This window comes from Rutilus rutilus (genome assembly GCF_951802725.1).
Source record: "Rutilus rutilus genome assembly, chromosome: 10".
Lineage (NCBI taxonomy): Eukaryota > Metazoa > Chordata > Actinopteri > Cypriniformes > Leuciscidae > Rutilus > Rutilus rutilus.
In genome coordinates, this window is record NC_140215.1 from 30,867,750 (window position 1) to 30,880,075 (window position 12,326).

Sequence of the window (12,326 nt, forward strand, 5' to 3'; positions counted from 1 at the left end):
ATACAAGAAAATCAAAGAAAAATGGAAATATTTATACGGGTATTTAATAGGCCTATAATTGAAATGAGATGTTATCTCCTTTAGTTGACTGGACAGGCTGCCACATCGACCATAACTTGTGCAGATCATTTTATTACCATATTCAAAACTATCATTAAATGGATGCTGCCTTATGAGACATTACTTTTCCATATGCCTAACCCTAACCATACCGAATCTGCTGATCAGTAAAGGTGTCCTCAAAGGTCTAGGATATTGTCCTATTATCTGCCCCTATTTGTACTAAGTATGAATATATTCTAACACTATATACACAGTGTAAATAACTTATAATGCTATTTGCTATTTTGCACAGTCTATACCTTATCTTAAATGTAAAGTAAAAGGCTGGCCTGGTTGTTAAAGGCTGTGGACATCACTCAGCAACAACACCTTACATTGGTTTATAGTATTTGGAATCCATGCTAAGATCGACTGGTAAAGAAGCAGGCAGTGGTCAGTAAAGCAGACCTCATTGTTTGGCTGGTTTTGGCGGTAACTGGCACACTATAGTCTTTGAAGTCCATGCTAGAACAGCTGTTAGAAATACAGGCAGTGGTCAGTGAAGCATCTCTTACTGTCTGGTTGTGTTGAAGCCGCATAACCCTTCGGTGAACAGTCATGTCAGTTTGGTGAGTGCACAGGAGCAGATGGCAAAATAGACAGCCTTGTGCGCCTTTGCCTGCCATAGAGGACCTTAAAGTGTGAAGTACCAGTTGCAGCATGTGGAGTGGCACAGTACACCTGCAAGAAGTCAGTTACCACAGGTTTCCATGGCTGATGTTGCTGGATGGCCATTTGAACAGTGTGTTTGAGCACACGGTTAAACCTGTCTACAGCACCATTAGCTGCTGGGTAGTAGAGAGAGGAACGATGGTGACAAATATTGTAGAGGCTGTAGAGGAGCAGGGTGGGACTTGACTGTTCAAGTAAGGAGCACAAAGTAGATGCATCAGAAGGTGCAGGGGCATTGAGAATCGCCTGTACACGTAATTTATCAGGAAGAAGACCCTCGGTGAAACAGTATGACCTAAGAACAGCAGGCTGGTTTGCCAGAAGCGAAACTTGTCGTTATTGAGCTGCAAGCCAGCAGCTTCTAGTCGTGGTAAGACTGCTTGAAGTGCTTTGTCATGCATAGACATGTCGTGTCCGAAGATGATAATGTTGTCCCATTTTCGATCTTCAAGCAAGCCAGGATGATGGTCATCATCTTCTGAAGTTCTGCAGGCGCTGAAGCCAACTGAACAGTCCGTCATGAGTAATAAAGGCTGTGAGGTTACGGCACTTGGTAGTAAGCATTAGTCAGGTTGATGGTAGTGAAAATAGTAGAACCTTGGATGAGCAGAGAGTAGTTCATCCATGTGTGGCAATGGAAAAGAGTCCACAATCACTGATTTATTTGGCTCTCTGAGGTCAACAAACACATCCTTAACTTTTAACTTTTTTTTTATTTGTGTAACAACAATGTTGATGCGTTCTATCACCCCAGCTGCTTGCAAGTGATTTTATTCCTCTGAAACACCACAATGAGCAAAGAGTTGCAGATGGCAAAGTTTTTGGCGCATAGGTGTGACAGTTCCCTTTCGTTGTCACTCCGAGTTACGTCGGATGACGACGAATGGGGTTTCGCTTAGAAATCCTATCATCTTCGAGTATTAAAACACGAGCCAATGGCAATGAAATGCCATGGGTCTGCGGAATTTGCATAGCGTAACTCCGCCCCACGCAGGGGGTATATAAGGAAGTGCGCGAGCAACATGCAGACTATGTTTTCGCTTCGGAGCCAAGTTCAGTACTTCACTCCACAAGCCTTTTGAGTGTCATCTCAAATCTCTTCGAGACGAGCGGCTCTTCAGTGTGTTGGTGTGACGGCGCTTCCAGCGAGATCGCATTTCCTGCTGCTGATTTGTGCAGTAATCTGCCGACAGTGAGTGTGTTTCTCCCTGGGTGCTTCAGCACTCTGCTGAGCTTTTCCACTCTCTAAAAAGAGCTGCACGCGGCACGTCTTTTTCAAGACGGTTCGCCCGTGTATTTTCTGGATGTGTGTGCGTCAGTCATCTGCCTAACGGTCGCGAGCGCTGTTTTGCGTGTTGGGCTTTATCACGCTTGGCAGCGCTCGTTGATGAGTCATGTTTTTATTGCGGGAACATGACCATCGCGATGTTTATAGATCAAGACTCAATGATCTCCATGTGAGTAGAGTCCCCTCTGCCACACCCCAATTTATCTCTTCCTCGAGAAGGGTTACTTTGGCTGGTGGCCAGGGTGATCTGAGGGTTTGGTGTGGCACAACAACCGACGATTCAATTCCTCGGGCCACACCCCCCTCCACATCGCAGACCATGCACTCACAGCATCACAAGGCGGGCTTGATTCCTCTGGAAATGAAGTTTCGACTGCGTTGCCTCCCACGGGAGTGCCATCGTTGCCGGGACCGATCCAGAGCTGTCAGCCATGCTTTCCCGGGCAGCTGGAAGCATCGGCTGGAGTGGCCCCGCCCTCCCCCCGAGCGCTGTAAGCTTCTCCCGGACGTGCATCAGGACGCCTGCGCTGCGTGAGACTCCACGTGACTTTCGCGGCCCGCGGGTGTCCTCCGCCTTCGCTGCTTTCGATCGCACGGCGATCATGGTCTGTATGTTCCCTGTCACTATAGTGGCACGGTCATGCAGTGCTGTGTGTTCGCCTGCGCCTTCGATGCAGTGCTGTCCCGGGAGTTCTGTCGAACCGGCCGCAGTGGAACGCTAGTCCTTCCCTGGCCAACCCTGGCAGAACGCGGAAATTCTAACCACGCCCCTATGCTGGGACGCTATGCCTCCCATGCCCGGCCTGGTTGTTCCGCCACGCACACTACTGACCTCGCTCTCGGGCGACATCGGTACCTGCGTGATCCTGGGTCAGGTGATGTCCACTATGTGGTCCAGACATGGGCTTAGCCAGGTTCATGTGGCAGGGTCTGAGAATTCATTTTCTCAGCTCCCCCATGTCCCAGGCTGAGCTCTTTGGCGGTGTGGCTTCGACCACCTGAAGCAGACTCGGGTCCGGCACCGATGGTCATCCATCCGTGCGGCCTCCTCAGTCTGCTTCCCGCCAAGCCCCCCTCCATGCGGCTGCTCCCCTCTGGCCTGCAAACGGACCTGAGCAGGAGGAAGCCGCAGGAGGGAGGCGCTGCCCGTCTCCGCCCTTTAGACTGCCACACCAGCCTAAGCAGCACCTTGAGGCGGGCAGCCTGGTCGGCGGGGTGGTTGAGGACTGCGCCCAACAGTCTTCGATCAATCCATAAGCAGACTGAGGCTTCTGCACTGACGGTCATCCGTCGGTGTGGTCTGCTTAGTCTGCTTCCCACCGACGCCGCCTCCTTGCGGCTCCTCCCCTCGAGCCTTCACTGGCCTGAGCACAAGGGGGTCGCTGGAGGCTGGCACCGCCTGTCTCTGCCCCTTAGCCGGCTAACACCTGGCTGAGCAGCACAAACCTGAGACAGGCAGCTTGGAGTTAGGGCTCAGTTCTTCAGGAGCTGGTAGCAGGACCACTCCTTCCCCCGCTTGAGGGCTGGGTGAAGATCTCTACAAAAGAACTAATGCTCTTTCTCTGAGCCCCAAGAGGCTGTGGATGACAGCACGCGCCGCCCACGGGCCACGCTCCTCTCATCCCCCTCTGTCGCCAGACCCCTGCCAGAGCACGCCCCCGTGGGACGCTGGTCCTCCCCTGGCCTCCTCTGGCAGGACGCGGTTTATGGCCGTGCCCCCGCACCGGGCCGCTATGCCACCCACGCCTGGGCCGGTCATTCCGCCTCGCTGCACCCCCGACAGTACGTCTGTGGTTCGAATAACCCCGCTGGCGCAGTTTCTGGAGGCCTGGCTAGAGCTTTCCGGACTGTCCCGCCGGGTCGGAGAACCATCAGGCTCGGCTACGTGATTCAGTTCGCGTGGTCTCCTCCCCGCCTCAGGGGAATCCGCTCACTATGGCCGGTGGCAATGCCCCTGTCATGAGAGCGGAGGTCGCTACCCTACTGGCGAAGGGTGCGATCGAGACTGTCCCTCCAGCCGAAATGAAGTCTGGGTTTTACAGCCCCTACTTTATTGTACCGAAGAATCCGGTGGGTTACGACCAATCCTGGACCTGCGCGTCTTGAACCGCTCCCTTCAAAAAAGAGGACGCCGTTCAAGATGCTCACGGCCAAACGCATTTTCGAATGCGTGCGGCCGCAGGATTGGTTTGCAGCGATCGACCTGAAGGACGCCTACTCCCATGTCTCCATTTTTCCTCGACACAGACCGTTTCTACGGTTTGCTTTCGAGGGACAGGCATACAGTACGCGGTTCTCCCTTTCGGGTTAGCCCTGTCTCCTCGCGTCTTCACGAAGGTTGTCGAGGCAGCCCTTGTTCCCCTACGCGAACACGGGGATCGCATCCTGAACTATCTCGACGACTGGCTGATCCTAGCTCACTCTCGAGACCAGGTTTGCGAACACAGGGACCTTGTGCTCCGGCACCTAGCTCGTCTGGGCCTTCGGGTCAACTGGGAGAAGAGCAAACTCTGCCCCGTGCAGAGGATCTCTTTTCTCGGTATGGAGATCGACTCGGTCGCCATGTGCGCGCAGCTTACGAGCGAGCGCGCGTAGTCACTGCTGACTTGTCTTCGCCAATTCAAGGGCAAGAATGCGGTTCCACTGAAACTATTTCAGAGGCTCCTGGGGCATATGGCATCCGCAGCCGCAGTAACGCCGCTCGGATTGCTTCATATGAGACCGCTTCAGCTTTGGCTTCACGATCGAGTCCCGAGGTGGGCATGGCAACACGGCACGCTCCGAGTCCCAGTGACTCCGACCTGCCGTCAGACCTTCACCCCGTGGTCGAACCTCAATTTTCTACGGGTTAGAGTGCCCTTAGAACGAGCTTCCAGGCATGTTGTTGTCTCCACAGATGCCTCCACCACGGGCTGGGGTGCCATGTGCAATGGACATGCTGCTGCAGGTTCCTGGACAGGTCCTCAGCGCCTTTTGCATGTCAATTGCCTCGAGTTGCTGGCCGTACGCCTTGCCCTGCAACGCTTCCGAGCGTTGCTCAAGGGTCAACACGTACTAGTCCGATCAGACAATACCGCCACAGTAGCGTACATCAACCATCAAGGTGGTCTACGCTCCCGCCGTATGTCGCAACTCGCCCGCCACCTCCTCATATGGAGTCAGAAGCATCTGAGGTCGCTTCGAGCCATTTATATCCCGGGACACCTGAACCAGGCGGCCGACGAGCTGTCTCGAGTTCGGCCTCTCGCTGGAGAATGGCGACTCCATCTTGCCTCCCACGACTCGTCCCACTGCGACCTGTTTTATTCCCTGTCCGAGGGCACGCTCGGCACGGATGCACTGGCGCACAGCTGGCCGCGGGGCCTACGCAAGTATGCGTTTCCCCCAGTGAGCCTCCTTGCGCAGACTTTGCGCAAGATCAGGGAGGACGAGGAGCAGGTAATATTGGTTGCCCCGTATTGGCACAACCGCACCTGGTTCCCAGAACTAGTTCTCCTCGCGACAGCACCTCCCTGGCCAATTCCTCTGAGGAAGGACCTGCTTTCTCAGGGACGGGGCACCCTTTGGCACCCTCGTCCCGATCTTTGGAACCTCCACGTGTGGCTCCTGGACGGGAGGAGGTAGGTTTGAGTACCCTACCACCAGCGGTGGTGGCTACCATCACTTCCGCTAGAGCATCGTCCACGAGACATGCCTATGCGTTGAAGTGGAACCTCTTCGTCAACTGGTGTTCTTCTAAACAGCAAGAACCCACGAAATGCCCAATCAGTGTCGTGCTTTCCTTCCTGCAAGAAGGGTTGGAGCGAAGGCTGTCTCCCTCCACCCTGAAAGTGTATGTTGCCGCTATTGCCGCACATCACGATGCAGTTGAAGGTAAGTCTCTGGGGAAGCACGACCTGATCATCAGGTTCCTGAGAGGAGCGAGGAGACTAAATCCTCCTCGCTCTCCTCTCGTTCCCTCTTGGGACCTCTCAGTGGTTCTAACTGCCCTGCAGAGTGCTCCCTTTGAGCCTCTGCAATCAGTGGAGCTTAAGTTCCTGTCTATGAAGACAGCGCTCCTGGTTGCATTGGCCTCCATCAAGAGGGTAGGGGACCTGCAGGCATTCTCGGTTGACGAAGCGTGCCTGGAATTCGGGCCGGCTATCTCTCACGTGATCCTGAGACCCCGGCCTGGATATGTGCCCAAGGTTCCCACCACACCCTTTCGAGACCAGGTGGTGAACCTGCAAGCGCTGCCCTTGGAGGAGGCAGACCCAGCCTTGGCACTGCTCTGTCCAGTACGCGCCCTCCGTGCTTACGTAGACAGAACGCAGTGTTTCAGGACCTCAGACCAGCTCTTGTCTGTCTTGGTGGGAAGCTGAAGGGAAAGGCTCTCTCGAAGCAAAGGTTGTCTCACTGGATAGTGGACGCCATTGCTTTGGCTTACCAGCAGCAAGGTCGACCGTGCCCCCTTGGTGTGACGGCCCACTCCACCCGGAGTGTGGCATCCTCTTGGGTTCTAGCGCATGGCGCCTCGCTAACAGACATCTGCAGAGCTGCAGGCTGGGCGACACCTAATACTTTCGCGAGATTCTACAATCTCCGAGTTGAGCCAGTTTCTTCTCATGTACTCGCTTCAACTAGCCGGTGCTAGATTCTGCTCAGGTGTCTTCGCTTGCTCGCCATTCCTCTCCACGGACGGGATACGTGCGATATTTCCTCAGGTGAGCCTCATAAGCCCTGAGTCTCCTCCAGCACTGTTGACGTCAACGCCAGAGTTATGCCACCGGCAGCTTTCGCGCTTGGCTAGGTGCCTCCATGTGCATGGTTCCCCCTCCGGGCGACCCCCACATGTGTATTCCACTGTAAGCCTCTTTGATCATGTGTCTTTCCCTTGGCAAGCCACCTTGTGATTACACTGGGAACCCCATTCGTCGTCATCCGACGTAACTCGGAGTGACAACGAAAGGGAACGTCTCGGTTACGTATGTAACCCTCGTTCCCTGAGTAGGGAACGGAGACGTTACGTCTCCCTGCCACTTCCGCTGTACCGCTGGAACGCCTGAGTTCAGTCTCGGCTCCTCAGCGAAGACATAGTCTGCATGTTGCTCGCGCACTTCCTTATATACCCCCTGCGTGGGGCGGAGTTACGCTATGCAAATTCCGCAGACCCATGGCATTTCATTGCCATTGGCTCGTGTTTTAATACTCGAAGATGATAGGATTTCTAAGCGAAACCCCATTCGTCGTCATCCGACGTAACGTCTCCGTTCCCTACTCAGGGAACGAGGGTTACATACGTAACCGAGACGTTTCATCCAGCTTTACGTAGTGTATAAAGTTTTTAGCACATCCAAACTCTGCTGTTGATCGGCAGCAGATTAAATCTGACTTGCTATAGTAACAGCTCTGTCCAGTGTGAGATCCGTTTCTGGTAAAGGTCTCTCATTTATTCCTGGGCTAAGCACATTCTCCACTAACTGATCGCAAATCATTTTGTCAGTACTGGCATCGAACTCATATGAAAAAACAAGCTCTCGTAAAGCAACAGCATACTGGAAAACTGCCTCGTGAGGTGCCTGACAGAGTTTATGGAAGGCGTGGCGTTCAGCTATGTTAGCTTTTTGCACAAAGTAGGTTTTCAATGCATCCTCGGCATCCTTATACGTCGTACCCATGGTAAGCAGTAGAAAATCCGTTGTCTCTATGTCCTGAGACAGTAAGGCAGTACAGCTCTCAGTCTTTCATCCGGCCAGGCTTGCCCTGTAGCATCGATAACTCACATTTTCAATAAAATGTGCAATAGTTAATTTTCAAAGATCTGCAGCCATCTGCTAAATGGCATAGCAGTGCTCACTGAGGCAAGGCAGGAAAAAACTCGGGAAAGGCACGTTAACAACAGCCATCTTCGTGACCAACGTTAACGAAAAAACTGCCTAATCTTTGTCTGCCTAATATGGGTATCTGTCAGGATTATTAAACAATAAACACACAAGACAAGAGAAGCGAACTTCATCCATCTTGTTTACTTCCTTCTCAAAATAGAAGTCAACAATCACTTATGATGAACACAACACAGTTCATGACCCCTTTAAGTGTCCCCAACTAAGCAAGAGAAAGGCAACAGTGGCAAGGAACCCAAACTCCATCAGGTGACAGAATGGAGAGAAAAAATAAAACAGGCTTAGTCGGGGAACCAATTCTCCTCTGGCCAAATGAACAAACATGGTGTGATTATGATTAATGATGATTAATTGCCTGCATGATAACAAAACTTTCTAATTCTGTGTCCATATTAGACAAGTTTTGGGTAACAAATTTTTGGTCTGTTCACACTAAATGTGAAACTGCTGTGACACAATCATAGCCCATCAGAACACATTTGATGTTACAACATCACAGAAACAGAAATCAACCAGTCTACAAAATGACATGTTGTAAACACAGCTAGTTAGAAAATAAATAACATTAACATAACATGAAAAATTGCTTTTTTTTTTTTTTAGGACATTAGCTTTCTTACTGACCAAACTCAGACAACTGTGTGACCATCTTTTTGTTTATATTAAATATGACTCTTTTTCTGCATGAAAATGACTTGTCGTGTATATGTCGTGTGCTGTTATTAATTTAGCATATTACTTATGGGACAGGGAAGCCCGCCATTGCTCACAGAGACATAAAGTCAAAGAACATCCTGGTTAAGAAGAACGGAACCGCTGTGATTGCTGATCTTGGTCTGGCTGTCAAACACGACTCTAATACCAACACCATTGACATCCCCATTAACCACAGAGTGGGCACCAAGAGGTTAGATAATCTTTTTCTTACATAAGGTCATTTTGAGGTCAATTTGAGACATCATAAACTGAATTATTACTTATTATCTATAGTTGTGTAGGTTGTGCCATAGTCTTCAAGTACTGAGAATGAACACTTCTGTGGAAGAGCTAGATTTGACAAAGTTTGTGTGGTTGATGCCTTTGAAAATTTGAAAGATAAGTTTTTTTTTGTTTTGTTTTTTCAGAGACACATAGCAAAGATATTCTTAAGCACACCTTGATATTTTACATTTACTCTCAGAGTTATACTATTCTGATTTACCTGCCCTTAAATGCTATGTAAAAAAAAAAAAAAAACATGATTGGTTGTTTTACATGCCAATCAGATGGACTCTTCCTGTCTAAGTAGACAGTTTTTGGCCTGGCTTTATGCTGATGGTCACAGTATGGATCTATGAGTGTAGTGTGTAGCCAACTGTCTTTCAGTAAATACAGACAAGTAAAAGAGCATTGGTTGCATGTGCAAACAAGTGTTATAATGGTTAAATTATGATTTTTGCTATTTACTATCATTTGCTTTTAGGCTTTGGATTTGTGTACTCAAGACATCTTGAGTGATATATAATCTGTATCTTTGTATGTACAGTATATGTGTTTGACTAAATGTTAATTTTAGTATTTGTGTGAGTGTTCTCTGTTCCTCTATGTAAACTCTATGTGCACTTTCTGTCTCTGTGTAAAACGTGTCATTGTTTGCTTTCAGGTGTATAAAGACATCTTGATGGAGGTTAATGCGTTCATGTGGTTTGAGTACATTACTCTAATGTGAGTATGTTTGTTTCTGCAGGTACATGGCTCCTGAGATCCTGGATGATTCTATAAACATGAGCAGCTTTGAGTCATTTAAGCGGGCTGATATCTACTCACTTGGCCTGGTGTTCTGGGAACTTGCTCGCAGATGTTCTGTCCAAGGTACCTTACTAATATATTTTAAGTCAAGTAAAAAACAAACAAACAAAAAACAGTGTGATAAGATCCCAATCAATGCACACCAGCAGTGGACTGATTTAAATAGTTCTTAATTGTTCAATTGTGTTCTTATTCATTGACACTTATTCATTGGTTTCTTAAAATGGCTTGCGTCAATATTTTTTCATTAAGATATAAATCTCTAATAACAAAAATAATACAGTCTCTGCATCACTTCAGAATCCTGAACATGTTGGTGTTTATTTTGCAAAAAAATTAAATAATAATGACCACCTAACTATACATTATCTTACGTGCAGTATTTCATGGCTACATAACAATACACAAATAAACATAAACATGAAATATAGATATTTTATTACCTATTTTATTGGCACTGAATAACTGTCAGATATATTTGAATTCTAACTACCATGAATGACCAATCAGAATAGTATTCTAGAGAGTCATGCAAAAAAAAAAAAAAAAAATCTCATTGATAGCCCTTAAAAGGAAAGTTCACCCATTTACTTACCCCCATGTCATTCCAAAACTGTTGGACTTTCTTCTGTGGAGCAAGAAGATATTTTAAGAAAAGTGTTTTTGTGAACATCTTTTTTTATTTTATTTTCCCCCTCTTTTCCTTTCCCTTAGAATTTATTTATTTATTTTTTTTTATTTTTTTTGTCCATCTTCAGCCCTCCAAATATTTCACTCTCGCTATGGAACAGACCGGTTGTCAACAATTTATTTTTTACTTTACTTTTGTTCGATGATGCCTATTCAGTGTTCAGAAACATTGTCACCTAGTCATGATACGAGGTAATAAGAGGAAGTATTTCCTTAACTAATGATAAAATGTGCTAAAGGTCACCAAACCTTCTGAAAAGTTTTGTAGGAGAGACTGTTATTGAAGGACATAGTGGCGGAACTATATTAAACTACAGTATATTATAGACCTGAGAGTAAACCCATAGCATGTGTGCTGCTATTATTACTCATGCTGTCAAAGAAGTTAACCAATCAAAACAGAAGGTACATGGACGTCTTAAAGACACATCAGCGTGAAACAGCTTATTCACCTGTTAGGGTCAGAGAGGGGGAGAAAAATGGTTATGAGATACAACATCATGACTGTTTAGGGTTAGGGCCTTCCTTAGGGAAGAAAATAAAATACATGATGTTGCACATCCACATCCAAACCTTTAGTGTAAATAAATAATCATGAATGCTTTGTGCTCTGCAGGGATTCATGAAGATTTCCAGTTGCCTTATTATGACCAGGTGCAATCAGACCCGTCAGTGGATGATATGAGGAGGGTGGTGTGTGAACAAAAACTCCGACCTAACATTCCCAATCAGTGGCAGAGCTGTGAGGTTTGTGTGATAAACTTACCATTCATGTGACATATCAATTGACAATATGTTAAAATTGCTAAAATCGTGTTTCGGGGGAATACCCCCTCTTATTATTATTTTAAGATATGTATTTTTTTAGTTGAGACTTTCGTTTTGTGCAAACCAACAAAAATGTGAAGTATGAACTGAAACATCTAGTTTGTTTCTGCTAACAGGTACTGTTCCAAACACAACTTTTGCCTACAGTGCAAATGTAACAATTAGGACTTTGCAAATAAAACAATTTAATTTGTTAAATATTTAAGTACTACTTCAGTAATTTATTTTTGTTGAATCCTCTGTTGACCTGTGCTGATTAAATGTACAATACAATGAACTGTATTTGAGTTCTACTTGAGTATAAAAATAGTATAGATAAAAGTTTACAGGAAATGTGTTTTGAGTTCCAAACAAACAAAAATAAATAAATCATAATCATAATAATGAAGTAAATTTTACAATAATGACATTTACTTTTTCAATAATTTAATCACACTTTGAATATCAGGCATTGTTTTAATTTATTTCTATAGCACTTTTCACAATTTTGCATTGTTGCAAAGCAGCTTTACATACATATAGAAAGTAGTTACAAAAGTAAAGATATGTAATTATGACGAATAAAGAAAACAACATAGTCAGTCTGAAATGGTAAAAGAAATTCACGTACTTGATCAAAAGTTGTATTACTTTTAGTGTATTCCTAACGCACCTACTGTATTCACTTTGGTACCTTATGGTACCTTATTCTTCATTTCTTCAACAGCTTCAAGTTTAACAAACTTTTTTGTTCTATACAGTTTCACGTTTAATTTTACGCACCGCTTACTGCGCCTATATTGAGACATTTACCGTCTTTAAATTTATATAATTTGAACTGTCATTGATGGAAAAATCTGTTTGCTTATAGCAGTACTTGTTAGACTAGGTAAACCTATAGCCCGATCTGCCGGCGATTTGATTTCGCCCTGCAGCTCAGGCTGGAAACCTGTACATTCTTTGATCCTGCTTCCATTACAAATTTGCAGGGACCAATCACAAACTGGCTTATCCACCTGGCGCGCTATTGGCCTTTTAACCTCTCGACGATTCTCAATGGCTTCTTTAGTTTAGCAAATAAAACGCTTGAGTGGGTA

The 12,326-nt window shown here is 46.7% G+C and overlaps 1 protein-coding gene across 3 annotated transcripts in view; it reads left to right on the forward strand.

Annotated features, from left to right (window-relative positions):
- The window catches only part of acvr1c (activin A receptor type 1C), a 117,174-nt gene that overhangs the window by 99,923 nt on the left and 4,925 nt on the right, over positions 1 to 12,326 (forward strand). For all 3 annotated transcript variants that reach the window (XM_084422349.1, XM_084422350.1, XM_084422351.1), the window contains 3 exons: positions 8,695 to 8,851; positions 9,671 to 9,795; positions 11,039 to 11,169. In XM_084422349.1, coding sequence (XP_084278475.1) covers positions 8,695 to 8,851; positions 9,671 to 9,795; positions 11,039 to 11,169 — 413 coding nt within the window. The remainder of the gene's footprint in view (positions 1 to 8,694; positions 8,852 to 9,670; positions 9,796 to 11,038; positions 11,170 to 12,326) is intronic.